We start from the raw sequence: 16061 nt of genomic DNA on the forward strand, positions 1-16061 counted from the left end.
ACCTGCAAGATGTTAGGTTAGCCAGGCCCAGAAAGACAAACAGCACTTGATACCACCTGTATGCGGAGCCTGAAAAAGCTGGACTCAAGAGCAGAGGGGCTTAGGAAGATGTGTGTGCAAAATTCAGTGAGACAGGAGGAATGAGCTTAAGAATCTACTGCACAGGGCTGGAGAGATGGCTCAGTGGTTAAGAGCACTGACTGCTCTTCCTGAGGTCCTGAGTTCAAATCCCAGCAATCACATGGTGGCTCACAACCATCTGTAATGAGATCTGATGCCCTCTTCTGGTGTGTCTGAAGACAGCGACAGTGTACTCATATATAATAAATAAATAAAATATTTTAAATAAAAAAAAGAATCTACTGCACAGCACTGACTAGACAGTGCCAATGTGAAGTCGTTTTCCACCTCATGATGGTGACACGTTCTCATGAACATGACATGGAGTGGTTCTGTCACTGTGGGTAGATTCTGTGTACATAGACTGAGATGACAGCGGTGTCATTAGGTGGTATAATCTTAGCAGGTACAGTCCATCACCGACGTGAACATTGGCTTCTATATTTCTGAGTCAGGGTCATCATTTAGCCCAGGCTGACCTTGAACTCACAGTGATTCTCCAGTGTTAGCCTCTCAAGTACTGGGATCATAGCCGTGAATCATGCCCTGCTTCAAAATATTGGCTTTGACTCATGACTGTGATTCTTTTTAAAGATTTATTTATTTATTATATGTGAGTACAATGTTGCTGTCCTCAGACACACCAGAAGAGGGCATCAGACCCATTACAGATGGCTGTGAGCCACCATGTGGTTGCTGGGAACTGAACTCAGGACCTCTGGAAGAGCAGTCAGGGCTCTTAACCGTTGTAATTTTTTTTGAGACATGTCTTACTGTGTAGCCTAGGCTGGACTCCAAATCTCAGGGTAAAGTGTTTTTCTTGCCTCCGCCCCAAGTAGCTGAGGCTACGGGTGTGTGCCAGTGTGCCTGGCACATGCTGTATTCTTGGGAGGCAGACAAAGTGATATGATATGAGAGTCAGAGAGAGGAGGGTGAAGATCGTGGCCCGCCAGGGCAGGACCTGGGGAGGGCAAGCAGCTCAGAGGTGAATCTCCAGCAGGTAGCGCAGACGGCACTGGCTCTCCTTGTAGATGAGGTACTCACTCTGGCTGAAGCTGGAGCTTTTGAAGGATGGGCATGCCACAGGTCGGCCTTGAGGCACCACCACGGGCTGCCCATCCAGCTGTAGTTCAATGTCCTGGGCTGGATCTGCAAGGGATGGTGGGCCAACGGGGTCACTGGCGCCTAGGGCTACTTTGTTTCCTATGACTTGCCACTTGCTACAGAAAATGGTACCTTATCCCCCATTCTTCCCTGGGAAAGTCCTTAAGCTAGCACTCAGCCAATGACGTGATTCTTTATATCCCTCTTAGCCACCCTGGAGAGAGTTGTTACAGTGTTTGCTGGGTTGACACAGGGAATCAGTTCCTGCATATTTTTTTTTACATAATTTTTTTCTTTTTTTCTTTTTTTTTTTTTTTTTTTTTTTTTTTTTTTTTGGAGCTGGGGACCGAATCCAGGGCCTTGCGCTTGCTAGGCAAGCGCTCTACCACTGAGCTAAATCCCCAACCCCTGCATATATATTTTTTTAATCTCTCTATAGTCTACTCTCTCTGCTGTCTTCTTTCTGAAAATTCCTCCAGTCTTTTATGTCAACCCTACTTTTAGCTGGAGACAGGCCTAATATCGGGGCTCACCAGGCTCTGTTTGGCCTCGGGCGATGACGCTGTCAAAGCCAGGGGGTGGACTCTTCAAGCTGGGATCATCCATGGTGATGTGGTGCACTTTGCCGAGGGCCACCTCGCCCAGGAACATGTAGCCCACCTGGTGGCTCCCACAGCGCATGGCAGTAACTAGGGGAACACAGAGGCCTCAGCGGTAGGAGGAGGCAGCTCAGGTCCCTCCCTCATCTCGGCTGCAGTGGCGCTGTAGTTCCCCCCCAGTTTTGCAGCCCAAGGAAGCACTCGCGTTCTTCCAGCACATCCTGGCCTGACCCCTCCCACTTCAGGCTCCTCCCTGTCCCCTGCGGCTCGGCCCCCATAGGCTCTCGGCTAACTGAGTCAGCCATGGTATCCCAGCCTGGGAGCTAGGGAGGGCTACATTTCTCTGGCCTACCTTATTCACGTTCTCATTGACCTCCCTCAGGCCCCACCACGGACTCTTTTGATTGGGTCTCTTGAGGCCCCACAGCCAGTCTTTCTTGGGATACTGTGTCATCTTGAGCCCCGTTTGTTTTGCTTAGACCCTTGCTTTCTTGGACGGGTAGGTGATCATGGCACCCTCCACTGATCAGGACAGCCTGGGCTGATAAGGTCACTAAAGTGGAGGATACCCTGCCCATGAACTTAGAAGTAAGTGGAGTTACCTTTGACCTTTCCCCACATACTACCGCACTGCCTCACACGCCCGGCTCATGAGTTCTTTCTCTCATTTCTGCAGCCCTGAGGCCAGAGCCAGTGCCCAGAGAGGGAGGGAGAGAGACAGGGAGACAGACAGAGACAGAGAGACAAAGACAGGGTGCAGCTGCTATTGCCCTCTCTACTGCTCCAGTCACAAGATTCTTCAAGTGCACATCCAACCCAGGCTCTCTGTGAAGGCTCCCTTGATGGTCCCATGTCCCTGTTCCTCTTCACCTGATACTGCTGTGAATTTCCACACAGACCGAGCTGGCCTGCTGAGACCTGGCCCACAGAGCCTTCACCCCTCCCCTTCAGGATTTCTCTTACTCTGGAGACTGTTTGCTCTTTCTTATCTGTCTCCTCTCTTCTAGGCTGACACATCCCCACTGCCAGGTGCTTCTTCAGAGTCCCTGAGCCCTGGGACACCTCATGGTGTACTCTGGACAGTAAGGCCCTCAGAATTTATCTCTCAAGACTCAGCTGAGTCCGTCTTGGTGCCTCCATCCCCTACCCTGGTCTTGACCCAGGGGTGCCTCACCATAGCTAGCTGACTTGCTGTTCTCCGAGGCAAAATAGATACCCTTGCCAACACGACCACCTGAATGCGGCATGATTCTGAGCCCACTGGTCAGTATGGCAGCCACCACGGCCACGTTGGTGCCATGCCACAGCAGCCTCCGATTGCCCAGTTTGGAGTGGGCCTGGAACCTGTCTCCCTGAGTGGGGGGAAGTAGAAAATGGTAGTGACATGCTTCGTGAGGGTTCAGGTATCCCTCCCACCGGTCACCGGCGTACACTCAATCTGGTGGAAACTGGTCAGGGTTGTTAAACCAGCTCAGCAGGGGGCAGATAAGTAAATGTTATCCTTCTAAGGGACAGGGTAGTGATATAGGGGTTGAATCTCCCTCACCTCCCCTTCTCGGTTCACTTTCCAAACATGCTGCAGGTCTGGGCGTCTGTAGCCGTTGCCAGTCTGTTCTAAGTAGGTCTGTATGGCCTGTGAAGAACAAAGGCCAAAGGTGGGAGACTTGTGGACCAGTGCCCTGTGGTCTTCCCACTCCAGAGCTCTCCTTACATCTGGGCACACAGGAGAGAATGCTGCAAGCTAGAGCTCCCTCGGTATCTGAAGGACAAGTGGGCAGTGCTCACCTTGTACTCGGACTCCCCAGGGTCCAGCAGTTGAAGCTGGCACTTGAGGAGCTGGTAGTCTCGATCCAGTGGATGGGGTACCTCTTCTACTTTCTCCTCCTCACCAGGGGCTGCCTGCAAGGTCTGCGCCAGCTCGATGTCCGCTAGCACCTAAGAGAATAGGCACTGGACCTTGCCTGCCGGATGGGCTTCCACTTCCATGCCCAGCCCCTCCCATGTGACACATATCCCCCCCCCCCAAGCCTCCGCTCTTCCATCCCCACCCCATCTCTCTGTCTGGCTCTACCCTCCCTTGGCTCTCGGCCTGCCCCTTGCTGCCTATCCCTCTGGACCATGTGACCATCCGCTTCGCTTCTTTCATCTTTGCCCAGCCTGCCTGGTATCCTCTGGGTCAGCCAGCCCTCACCAGCAACATGTCCTTCTTGGCCTGAAGAATGTCAGGGGAGTTGATGGGTGGAGGTCGGCTACGGCCGAAGTTGTGTGGGATGACAGTGTAGAAACAGGAGGACAGCTCTTCCAGGCTCTGGCCGTCCCCTGTGGGGTTTTTCATGGCCTCCTCTAGAGCTTCCAAGGCCTCGAAGCCACGAGCAATCTGCTGTTTGCTCAACTTTCCCAAGGGCATCTTCTTCACATCTGGGGGTGGGGGGGGTGAAGGGATGAACTCAGCCCCTGTAGCCCCTGATATCAGGGGCCCCGTCACCCTGCTGAGAGCTCCTCCTCACCCAGGTTCATGAGGGTCATAGCGTTCTTGAACATCTCTTTGCTGAAGATGTTGGTGATGAGTTTCTGGGTGGCAGGGTCTAGGGAGCAGGGCTTAAACACAGTCCTCACTGGGCCGTCCACCTGGGGAGATAAGGCCTGCATGGGCATTGGGCAGGGCGCCCACACAGGGCAGGATGTTAAAAAAGGCTGAGGTCAGACAGGGAGGCTGGGACTCTCAGGGTGTGAGGATGTGCGGCAGGCAGTCCCTTCCCTCTGTCCCCTCCTGTCCCCTACTGCCCTCTACTGCCCTTTCACCTTCACTACAGCCTCTTGGGTCTCTGCTTCTCCCTGAACTTCTATAAGTGTGTACTTGTTGGGATGGGCCACGAAATGGTCTCTCTCCTCCCATTTGTTTTTAGTCTTCTCCCAAAATTTCTTCTTAAAGTCCTTCTTTGCATCTTCCAGGCAGCCGAAGTGGTTCATCTTGCTCTGGCCCACCTCTCCCTGCAAGGGACAACTTTCAGGGGTGCGCTCTACCAAAAATGTTTGCCGGCCTCTGGGCTGGGCCGATGACCTCTGAACAGCTGGAGATGGAGTGAGAGGGTGGCTCTTTGGATCCCCTTGAAGTGTGCCCAGAGAAGGGAACGTGGGGGAGGGCAGCCCTGGTGATGGCTCACTCACCACTCGGCCCCAGCGATTCCAGCAGGAGAAGCGACCGCCCTCCTCCAGCAGCTGGATGATGTAAAACTTATTATTGTTGTTACCGATGTTGGTCTGGTTCAGGGTACAGTCGTAGTCCTCGTGGACCTGTGTAGAGAGAGTCCGGAAGGCAGCTTGGCTGGGCATGGGCTGGGTATCACACTGGGGAACATCAGGGGTGGGGATGGGGGGGGGACTTGTTTGGCACTGGGTGACTCTGCTCTTGGGGTCACAGTCTGACTGGATGTGATGAAGCCCCTGTTGTGGACATGGGAATTTGGAGAGAGATGCTTCCTGGGTTGGAGGAATCTGGAAAGGACCTGGCTCTGCCCTGAGGGCTGAGTCTGAAGGAACACGGAGGAGGGTCCTGGGGAAACTGAGCCAGGCCCCTTCCTTAGTGTTATGTAAGAGGTAACATCTTAGTGTCTGGTGGTCAGACATGATACACCTTGACCTGATGGAATAGCAGCCCACGTTGGTGGTCTTCAGAAGACATGTATGCAATCCCTGGCTTACTGAGAGACACGGAGCTACTGGGCTAGGACGGAGAACTCGAGGAGGAGAAGGCTGTGGTCTGAACATGGGTTCAGCTCACCTGAATTCCGGGGTTCCCGCTGAGTGGACATGGGGGATCCACACGGATGATGCGATTACCAGCAGGAGCTGCTCTGAGAGCCTCGGCAGTGGACCGGAAGCTGCCTTCCTCCCCTGTGCCCTGTCGTTGCTTCTTGGAGCCCTCGGTTTGCATGGAAGATTTCCGTTTTGGAGCCATGGCTCTCCTGGGGCAGGAGATAGGGAGCGTTCAGATTTGCCTTTTTTCTCCTACTCCTCCTTGGTATACAAATCCCCATCTTCAAAACTGCGCTTCATACCTCAGAGATGCTCCTCCCTAAGTTGCAAGTACAAGGTTAAGGAACCCCGGTCAGTTCTGCCCAGCCTGGGGCTAGGGAGAAGTTGCCTCCCTACTCTCTCCTGCTTGAGGTGTGCCCTGAAGTGGTAGAAAAAGTGAAAGCGGGCTCACCCCTCCCACTTCTGGGGCACCTCCCTTTCTAGAACATTTCCTCCTTCTGTCAGTCATCTGGCAAGGGCTGAATCATCTGAACTATAGGACAAGGACTCTATAAGTAGCTCTGCAGCCGGATCTACCTCTCTAGAGCTTAGGACCAAGTGGTGAAGAAGCCTTTTGCTAACAGTCTAGAGTTCTGGGGTGCCAGCCAAGGTTTCAGGTAAATGGCTTTCAACTAACTGCCAGAGAGCAAAAGCCACTTTAACCCGCCCTTCCCTGCCCTGTGGAGGACTCCAGGGCAGGGCCAGAGGACACTCACCGAAAAGAAACGGAACCTTGAAGAGGTGGCTGTTATTCTGTCTGGTATTAGGAATGCTGAGTGTGCCTCCTAAGAAACAAGTTCCAAGTCTGGGCTCCCATCTAGTGACCCTTCGTGAGCTTTCGGTTTGTCTTTGGTAGGGATTTCCCAGCAACCACCAGAGGAGGGGAAAGAGCTTAGGGGTGGTGTAGAATTCCAGTTATTTGGCCGCTAGTGGGGTGAGTCAGAGGCTGGGTAGGCCGAGGTTGGTGACCGGTCCTACAGATGAGAAGACACTAATCTAGACATATCGAAAGCCGCAGGGACTGACTCGCCCCTCATGTAGCTTTGATTAGGCACACGCAGCATGTTATTTGCCCAGTGAGTTTGGCTCTGGGTTCAGATACTGTCTCCTCTCCAGAGCTGCCGGAAATCCATTCCCTATGTTTTAAATGCCTGGCTGGGTTAGCTTTATCGCCGCCCCAGCGGGGGCGGCGGGGGGTGGGGGAAATCACAGAACCCCGCACCTCTAGCTCCCCCTTGTGGCCATAATATGCAAGCACAGGCATGCCCTCCTGGCCCCACCCCTCCCTGGAAGCAGGGAGTTAGCAGAGCGCAAGCGCCACAGGTCCAGGCCGGAAACAGCAGGAGAGACTTGCTTCCTACTCCAGGCTGGCGACGGAGCCTATAGGAGTTCTTGGAGGCGTGGCTAACTGAACCGGTCCAATAGACGATTGGAGGCGTGACAGGATCTTCTAAAGGGTCCAATGGAGCTGCGGAAGGCGGGGCCCGCCTCGCCGTGGGACCCTATCAGTGTTTCGGGTCTTGCCATGTGGCCGGGGTTTAGCAGCCATGTGAGTTCTTCAGTAGAGGCTGCGGCACCTTGATGAACAGTATGTCGACCGCCGTGGCAACTCGTAAACGGGCAAAGCCAGCTCCCGGGCCCGGGGCGGCCCCGGTGGACGGCAAGCGGCGGCGAAAGGTGAGCATGGAGTTTTCCTGGGCGCGACTGATCTAGTTACTGGGACAGCCATCATTCCATCCCAGGGCCCCCATCGGAGCATGTGTGTATCTTCTCCAAGGGCTCTTTCAGAAGGGAGCCTCCATCTCTTTTCTTCCACCCACCAAATCCTGGAAAACCTTCTGCTTGGCCAGGGCTAGGTGCCAGGTTCCTTTCTCAGTCCCGGGGCTCTTGACCAAGAAAGGATGTTGTATTTCCAGGTAGACTCTGCTGCAAGCAGAGGCAAGTCCAAAGGTGGCGGCAAAATGAATGAGGAGATTTCCAGCGATTCTGAGAGTGAGAGGTGAGTTGTTTTCTACCGAGAGAAAGGATAAACTGAGGCTCATGGTGACTAAAAAACTCGGTGCGACTGGTAACAGAGCTGGGTGTTTGGCTCGAGATCCTGGGTCTTTCCTTCAATTTCTGGCAGTGAAATGTCGTTTATCTCTGATGCGAGTCTATGGGAAGGACCCTGGGCCCCTGGGGGAGGGAGAGCCTGAGACCTTTTTTGGCTTCATGACATGGAGGCAGGCACAGGGCTGGATTGATTGAGAGGCAAGGGGTAAAGTGTACAGAACACATCTTAGTTTTCACACAGCACCACATGACTGGAGTCCTTGGACTCCATTTGAGATGAGTTTTGTCCAAATGATCCTACAGCTTCAGCTTTCTGAAGAATTAAAGCTAGAGAGTGTATTGTCACACATGTAGCCTTTCTAACATTAGGGACTTGTTTCACCGTTAGGAACACAGGGGAGCAGGCAAGTGGAGAGAGGCGGTGTAGGGAGGCGTGTGTCTTGGAGGCATGTGTTGTGAGAACGGAAGAAGCCTTTTTAAAAGTTGAGCCTGGAGAGATGAGGAGTGTGGTGGAGCGGTAGGGAAGAGGTTCAGGGATCCGTGACAAGTCTGGGGTGTTAGTGTGCCAGGGTGGGAGGCTGAAAAGATGAGCGGGCAGGTGACTTGCATATGGAGTTGAGGGAGGTTTGAAGTCTTCCTCATTCAGCTAGTCATGCGATGGCTACAGGGTTTCCAAGGATAGGGTGTTATACCTGGGGTGGAGATTCTTAGTCCCGGGAATCCTGAAACTTTCTGTATAAAAAGGATTTAGTAATTCTGTAGTATACCCCCAGATGGGATTTCTCTGTAGCAGCTATCCTGAAACTCACTCTGTAGACCAGGCTAGCCTTGAACTCAAGAGCTCTGCCTGCTTCTGCCTCCTGAGTACCAGGATTACAGACAGACCTGGCTATCAATTCTGCTTCTAAAAGTGAATATGTGTTGCCTTTTTTATTATTATTATTTATTTATTTATATGAGTACACTGTAGCTATCTTCAGACACACCAGAAGAGGGTATCAGATCTCATTACAGATGGCTGTGAGCCACCATGTGGTTGCTGGGATTTGAACTCAGGACCTCTGGAAGAGCAGTAAGTGCTCTTAACCGCTAAGCCATCTCTCCAGCCCGAATATGTGTTGTCTTAACTTGCTCATAGAAACTTTTTTTGAGGCAAGGACTTTCCATGTAGCCATGGCTGTCCTGAAATTAGCTGTATAGATCAGACTGGCCTCAACCTCAAAGACATCTGCCTGTTTCTGCCTCCAGGACCTGTGCTAAACACTTTGGTTTCTGTTTGTTTTTATTTGTGCGCGTGTGTGCGAGTTTGTATGCACTGTCTACATGCTGATGCCCAGGGAAGACCTGAGACATTGGATCCCCTGAAACTGTCATGTCAGGTGGTTGTGACAGCACCTGAGGGATGCTGGGACTGTAAGAGCAGCAAGAGCTCTTAGCCGATCAGCCATTTTTTTCCTGACCAATCTTTACCCACTCTTCAGTATTTTAATTAACTACAGAATCACCACCCCATTTTCTTCTGCTGATCTTCTAACATGGGCAAAAGTAAAAATAAATGTATACACACATTAAATTCAGGGCTGAGACAGTGTTTCTTTCAAAAGGGATTTTTTAACAAAGGGTGATGCTGGGCGTGGTGGTGTATACCTTTAATCCCCAACAACTGGAGGCAGAGGTGGACAGATCTCTTGAGTTTGAGGCCAGCCAGGGCTACATGGAGAAAATATGTCTTGGGAAACAAAACAAAACAAAAAAACAGAATTGCTAAATCCTGTTTATAAAGTCTGAGCCCCCTTACCTCTAACCAGCAGTCTGCTTTTCGGTGTGTGACCTTAAAGAAGAGTCTGATTGGGCACATTCAGGAAGGACAATAACTCTGGCCTTATTCTTCCTCAGACATTATTTATTTATTTTTTTTTTTTGGTTCTTTTTTTCGGAGCTGGGGACCGAACCCAGGGCCTTGTGCTTCTTAGGCAAGCACTCTACCACTGAGCTAAATCCCCAACCCCTATTTTTTTTTTTTTTAAAGGCAGGGACTTTGTAGCTCTGGCTATCCTGGAACTTGCTATGTAGACCAGGCTGGCCTCAAACTCAGAGAGATCTGCCTTCCTCGGCCTCCTGAGTACTGGGACATGCTCCAGGACACTGTTGTTCCTCACAGGTTTTAAAATCCCTTCTGGTGGAAGTCCTGGGCAAGGGTGCTGAGAAACAGCGGGTAGCAGACCGGATGTCTGCAGGCTTGTGATAGAGGGTGCAGCTGCCTTGGACTCCTGGCTCGAGAGTTCTCAGCCCCTACCTCAAGCTCCCAGGAACAGGTCAAAGCCGGACCTGTCTTTGAGTGAAGGGAGTGTCCTGAGCTGGCCCAGGGACACTAGGGCTTAGAAGGGACAGCCAGAAACTCATCATACATGGCTTAGTTAGTACTGCGTAGGATTCACGTGGAGCCCAGTCCTTGGGGGAGGACGCAGGAGCAGCAGGGCCAGGGCAGCCCCAGTATGTCTGTGTCTGGGGTTCCTTTGGGACTAGACATTCTCTGTCTTGGAGGGGTTGTCATCCTGGCATTTGCCTTCTCTGTTCTGTATGTTGGATTTCCTGTTTTCAGTATCCTGTGCTTTTCTCCTTTAATTTGGAAGCTCAGTAGAAGGACAGGATCAATTCCCTGTCACTCTGTATACCTGACAATGTCTTTTTAGCTGGGAGTTTTAGGGATAGTCTTTCTTATTCTAGCTCAGGCTGACCTTGAACTTGTAGTCTCCTTGTCTTACCCTTCTAAATTCTAGGATATTAGGTGTGCCACTCTACCTGGCTTGACAGTGTGATTTTCTGGTGGATGGTGATTAAGTTCAGGACCTCACTCTGTCACTGAGCCATACCCATGGCCATGTCTTCATTGGTCACCAGTTTATCCTGGTTCTTCCTCCTCCTACTCCTCCTCTTTCTCCTTTCCCTCCTCCACCTCCTCCTCCTCGACCTCCTCCCCCTCCTCCTTTTCCTCTTCCCTCCCTCTCCCCTGCACTGGCTGTGGACCCCAGGGCCTCAAGGATGCTTGTTTACTCTGCCACTAAGCTAAGCCTGCAGGCCTGCCACTTTTTACTTCTGATCTTTTGTATATAACTTGGCTTCTCTTGAAAGCTTGTGGAATCTTCTCTTTCCCTTTTTGTTGAAATGTTGTGATAATTTCCTGGTGTTGGGAGCTGGCTGTTTTGATGACCTTGTGCTGGACGCTGAGTAGGACCTCTCAGTTGGGGAAGTCATGTCCTTTTGTTTTCTGTATGTGTGTCATTGGCCCTGAGGGTTGGCAGGGGCAAGGCTGGCATTGAGAAAGCATAGTTCTAGTGGCCAGATGAGGGGGGCCATTCCCTTAGACTCTATCCCTTCTTCCCACAGCTTGGCTCCAAGGAAAACAGAGGAAGAGGAGGAGGAAGAGCTGGAAGAGACTGCACAAGAAAAGAAGCTACGCTTGGCCAAACTCTACCTAGAACAGCTTAGGCAGCAAGGTGAGCCGGTGGCTTGATGAAGGCCAAGGTCTCTGGTAGACCAGAGCCTACCTCCTACCCGTGTTGCATCCCCAGACATCTGATGGGCCAGTCATGTAGGTTCCCATGGTCACTGGTGCTGCTGGTGTTGGCTACCTTGCAGAGGGTGGCTAGGATCTCTAATGGGCCAGTATATCCTGGGACAGACCAGACCTTTGGGGAGCCAAGCTCAGTCTAAACAAAGGCAGGCAGGAACTCCTGAGGCACCGGGAACTTTCTATAAGATCGGCACTTGTAGCCCAACCCTTGGGTGGAGGGCTAGACATGGGGGAAAGGGGACCATAGCCTTGAATTTGTGGACCATTCTATCCTGCACAGAGGAGGAGAAGGCTGAAGCCCGTGCATTTGAGGAGGATCAGGTGGCCGGGCGCTTGAAGGAGGATGTGGTGAGTAGGGGGGCGGGGTGTGGGTGTGGTGGAAGACTGGCCCTTACCCCAGGTCTTCATTCCTCTCTTCTCCTCTCTTTGCAGCTCGAGCAGAGAGGCAGGTTACAGAAATTGGTGGCAAAGGAGGTGAGTGTGCGGGGCACTGGTATATGGGTAGAGTCAGTGAGTGTGCAGGGCACTGTTATATGGGTAGAGTCAGTGAGTGTGCAGGGCACTGGTATATGGTAGAGTCAGTGTGAGTGTGCAGGGCACTGGTATATGGTAGAGTCAGTGAGTGTGCAGGGCACCTGTGTATATGGGTAGAGTCAGTGAGTGTGCAGGGCACTGGTATATGGTAGAGTCAGTGAGTGTGCAGGGCACCTGTGTATATGGGTAGAGTCAGTGAGTGTGCAGGGCACTGGTATATGGTAGAGTCAGTGAGTGCTCAGGGCACCTGTGTATATTGGTAGAGTCAGTGAGTGTGCAGGGCACTGGTATATGGTAGAGTCAGTGAGTGTGCAGGGCACTGGTATATGGTAGAGTCAGTGAGTGTGCAGGGCACTGGTATATGGGTGAATCAGTGAGTGTGCAGGGCACTGGTATATGGTAGAGTCAGTGTGCTCACGTGGTCGGTAAGCAGTTGGCTTAGTGTTTCTCAGGCTGTTGGGCTCTGTAGAGAACAGTGGACACTTGGGCAGGCATGGTCAGGTATGCAAGTGTCTTATCTTGTAGCCTTGGGTTCTGGTTTCCTCTGGGTAGGGTAGGTGGGTTCTAGTTGAGCAGTGACTTCATGGCTCCTACTGCAGTGACCTAGTCTCTGTCTCTGCAGATCCAGGCCCCAGCTCCCACTGACATTCGAGTTTTGCGGGGCCACCAGCTCTCCATTACGTGCTTGGTCATCACTCCCGATGACCTGGCCATCTTCTCTGCCGCCAAAGACTGCACCATCATAAAGTGTGAGTGAGGCCTTGAGGGTGTGAGCCTGGGGTGGTCCCTGATGATGGAAGCTTCTAGACAGCTGCTACCTCGGAGGGTCTTTGCGATTGGCAGTAGGAGCTTCTAGCAGCCGGGCTTCTGAGCTCTGTGGGGCACAGAGCTGAGGCCTCAACCGGGCAATCGGATTAGAAGGTGTTTGAAGCTCTGCACAGACTTGGATGGAGTCCTCGGTCCTTCTGGGACCTCCACACCTGAGCATAGTCCTCACCTTCCACCATCAGAGGGGGCTCCCAGTGTGCGTCCTTGTTCCTCCTCCTCTTCCTCTTCCTTCTCCTCCTCCTTCTCCTCCTTCTCCTCCTCTTTTTAATGCTTTTATCTATCTTGTGTGTGTGGTGTGCACATATGCCCCAGCTCACACGTAGAGATGTCAGAAGATGATCTGTAGGAATCGAGGGGGTTCTGGGGATTGAATTTAGGTCCTTGCACATTGCAAGTGGTCCCCACTGAGCAATATGTCTGTGTTCCAGGGCAGTTCTGTGTTCTTCCTCTTTTGAAGTCATGGCTGCCCTTGGGGACTGTCACCTCCTTTTGGCAGATGAGACCAAGGTGACTTGTGCAGAGGTTCACAGCTGTGCAGGATCCTTCCTTGACCCATGTCTGTGCTGCCCTTTCATTCTGGGGGAGGGGAGGTTCTGAGCAGCCAGCCCTGTCCGGTAGCCCAGTAACTTCTTTCCTGTCTTGGTGGCAGGGAGTGTAGAGACTGGGCGGAAGCTGCATGTGATCCCTCGAGCCAAGAAGGGCACCCAGGGGCAGCCTTCAGGCCACAGCAGCCATATCCTGTGCATGGCCATCTCCTCTGATGGCAAGTACCTCGTAAGACTGGGTTGGCCCTGTGGGCAGGTGGGAAGTTTGGGGTGTGGTATGTGCCTGTGGCCATCACCTTCATTCCCACAGGCCTCTGGAGACCGGAGCAAGCTCATTCTGATATGGGAGGCCCAGAGCTGCCAGCACCTGTACACCTTCACGGGACACCGGGACGCTGTGTCGGTGAGGATCTGGATATTGACCACCTGCCTAGCATGGGATGCTTGCTCAGTGTGCCCACCGGGCCCCAGGCCCCAGGCTTGTCTGCAGAGGTCTCTCTGGGTAGTGAGTGGTGTGTGAAAGACACGAGTGTGCTGAAGAGATGGGAAGGATGGAGACCGTGGTCAGCTGATATCAGGGCCACGGAGGGCCTGAGGGTAGGTAGCTGTCTGGGGACAGGCACGAGTGTTCCTGGATTCACACGGGGTTATATGGTACTCAGAGTGCTCTGGGGGAGCAGGATCCTAGGTCATGTGATTTACTTTCAGGAGAGCCTCTCTGGGCCTGCCCTCCGCAGTCCATGCCCTTTGACCCCTCTCGGTTCCCTCTAGGGACTGGCCTTCCGAAGAGGTACCCACCAGCTCTACAGCACTTCCCACGACCGCTCTGTGAAGGTGTGGAATGCAGCCGAGAACTCCTATGTGGAGACACTGTGAGTGTGCCCAGGCAGCTAGCATGCACAGGGTCACGTGTGCCTGAGTTCACATGTGACACCCTCCCTTCCTGCTCTGCTCTTCTCCAGGTTCGGGCACCAGGATGCTGTGGCTGCATTGGACGCCTTGAGCCGAGAGTGCTGTGTGACAGCCGGGGGCCGGGACGGGACCGTGCGTGTGTGGAAGATCCCAGAGGAATCTCAGCTTGTCTTCTATGGCCACCAGTGAGGCAGTCTGCTGGGCTGTGTCGGGCTCTGTGGGCTAGTGAGAGGGCTGGACCTTGTCCCTCATAGCCTCTCTTTCTAGGGGTTCCATTGACTGCATCCATCTGATCAACGAGGAGCACATGGTGTCGGGTGCAGACGATGGGTAAGATTTCCTTTCTGATGTGTCTGGCCACTGTTGCCACCCATGCTTCCTGCCTGCCGGGCCTTGGGCCACATCCCTCAGCTGGCCTATGTGCTTGGTCCTCCCTGCTGTATGCCTTTGTCTGGCTCTTGCCCCTCAGACTACCTTCCTCACCCACAGCTCTGTGGCCTTGTGGGGCCTCTCCAAGAAGAGGCCACTCGCCCTCCAGCGCGAAGCTCATGGGCTTCACGGGGAGCCGGGCCTGGAGCAGCCCTTCTGGATATCGTCCGTGGCAGCCCTGCTTAATACAGACCTTGTAGCCACAGGTGGGTGCTTGCTGAGGTGGGTAGGAGGGACGCTAGGGTGAGCTGGTACAGGGCTTGCTCATTGACTCTCTGTCCTCCAAGGCTCCCATAATGCCTGTGTGCGACTTTGGCAGTGTGGAGAGGGCTTCCGGCAGCTTGATCCTCTCTGTGACATCCCCCTGGTAAGTGGTCTTAAACTCATAAGCCTGTCTTTGTAAGACTCTGGAGACCCCTGGAATGAACAATCTCTGTTCTTCCCATCCAGAGAAGTCTCTTCAGGGCAAGGCCACTTGGCCGTCCCAGAGCCTGTCAGGGACTCCCTCTTTCCTCCTTCTCTATTCCCCAACCCTTACTGGCTCCATCCTGTCCTGCCTTTGTGTACAAGCTGAGTGGTGGGGACCTGCGCTGGGATTGGTTCTATGTAGTAGGGATTGGCTTGAGAACCAGGCTGCTCTGTGGAGTTGACTGTCCACACTGGGGTGGCCTGTGGGTATGTCAGTGACAGCTTGGGTCAGCAGTATTGTCCTGGGGTTTCTAATACCCCAGTGCCAGGAGCCAGACCCGACGTAGCTCTTGACACACTTGATGGCCACTCTCTCTTCAATTCTCAGCTCCTCCCTGCTTGGCTGGTGCTTCACTCCTACCGTTTCAGATAGGAGGCTGAGCCTCAGGGAAAGGGTTGGTGCACCTAACCAGGGCACGGGGCAGCGGCCGTCTACCAGGCTCTTGACTCCTCTTGGGAGCTGTGGTGAGGAATGTTCTAGTATCTCACTGTGTCCCTCTCTCTCAGGTTGGATTTATCAACAGCCTCAAGTTCTCCAGTGGTGGGGACTTCTTGGTGGCTGGAGTAGGACAGGAACACAGGTATGTGTGTGATGGGCGTGCGACTGAGGGCAAGGCAGCTCGGGCTAGGCGGGAATAGGAGAGGGGTGGCGTGGGTCTGCATCAGTGTCATTTGTTCTCTGCAGGCTGGGTCGATGGTGGAGGATCAAAGAGGCTCGGAACTCAGTCTGCATCATCCCGCTCCGAAGGGTCCCCGTGTCCCCTGTTGCTGGCTCCTGACACACCCTTATTTAAGGATTTCCAGGCCCCGCCCCCTTTTGTATTAAAGCCTCCTCTTTTAGACTTTGTTCTTCCCTGTTCCTCTGGCTTCTGGGAGGGTAAGGGGTGGTGGTGGTGGTGGTGGTGGTGGGGACCAGGAGGTGGCAGAGGCCTGGGAAGAGCAGGACTCTGCTAGCTCTCAGCTGAAGGCTTGTTCTCAGAGGACTGGGTGGGAGTCTCAGCCCTTGCAGTTAGACAGCCGCTCTCCACTGGGCTGATGGCATCAGAGTTGCCCACCCATCAGCCAAGGAATCACCGCTTTGCATTCCTGTGTGACGGACGG

The 16061-nt window shown here is 53.2% G+C and overlaps 2 protein-coding genes across 8 annotated transcripts; one reads left to right on the top strand and one right to left on the bottom strand.

Moving 5' to 3' along the window:
- Positions 1-697: 697 nt before the first annotated feature.
- Parp3 (poly (ADP-ribose) polymerase family, member 3) lies at positions 698-6799 on the bottom strand. Of its 4 annotated transcripts, none has more exons than XM_008766500.3 (11): positions 6335-6799; positions 5605-5788; positions 4992-5117; positions 4626-4814; positions 4331-4466; positions 4015-4241; positions 3609-3758; positions 3370-3456; positions 2998-3175; positions 1758-1913; positions 698-1269 (listed from the first exon to the last, which is right to left on the bottom strand). In XM_008766500.3, the coding sequence occupies exons 2-11, from the start codon at positions 5779-5781 to the stop codon at positions 1100-1102; spliced, it is 1596 nt and encodes a 531-aa protein (XP_008764722.1). In that variant the 5' UTR covers positions 5782-5788; positions 6335-6799; the 3' UTR covers positions 698-1099. The 4 variants fall into 4 exon arrangements, with proteins under 4 accessions (XP_008764722.1, XP_038937138.1, XP_006243787.1 ...); XM_039081210.2 differs by lacking the exon at positions 6335-6799 and adding an exon at positions 5882-6017 and having other exon boundaries at positions 4331-4451; XM_006243725.5 differs by lacking the exon at positions 6335-6799 and adding an exon at positions 5882-6017.
- Rrp9 (ribosomal RNA processing 9, U3 small nucleolar RNA binding protein) lies at positions 6096-15809 on the top strand. Of its 4 annotated transcripts, XM_039081786.2 has the most exons (16): positions 6096-6235; positions 6985-7295; positions 7535-7617; positions 11058-11167; positions 11525-11592; positions 11677-11718; positions 12401-12527; positions 13256-13380; positions 13462-13554; positions 13923-14023; positions 14114-14248; positions 14331-14393; positions 14553-14698; positions 14780-14859; positions 15468-15541; positions 15646-15802. In XM_039081786.2, the coding sequence occupies exons 2-16, from the start codon at positions 7200-7202 to the stop codon at positions 15737-15739; spliced, it is 1437 nt and encodes a 478-aa protein (XP_038937714.1). In that variant the 5' UTR covers positions 6096-6235; positions 6985-7199; the 3' UTR covers positions 15740-15802. The 4 variants fall into 4 exon arrangements, 3 of the variants coding, with proteins under 3 accessions (XP_038937714.1, NP_001102248.1, XP_063121890.1); NM_001108778.1 differs by lacking the exon at positions 6096-6235 and having other exon boundaries at positions 7157-7295; positions 15646-15809; XR_005487871.2 differs by lacking the exons at positions 14780-14859; positions 15468-15541; positions 15646-15802 and having other exon boundaries at positions 13256-13369; positions 14553-14693.
- The last annotated feature ends 252 nt before the right edge of the window (positions 15810-16061 follow it).

Source organism: Rattus norvegicus, chromosome 8 (assembly GCF_036323735.1).
Source record: "Rattus norvegicus strain BN/NHsdMcwi chromosome 8, GRCr8, whole genome shotgun sequence".
Taxonomy (NCBI): Eukaryota; Metazoa; Chordata; class Mammalia; order Rodentia; family Muridae; genus Rattus; species Rattus norvegicus.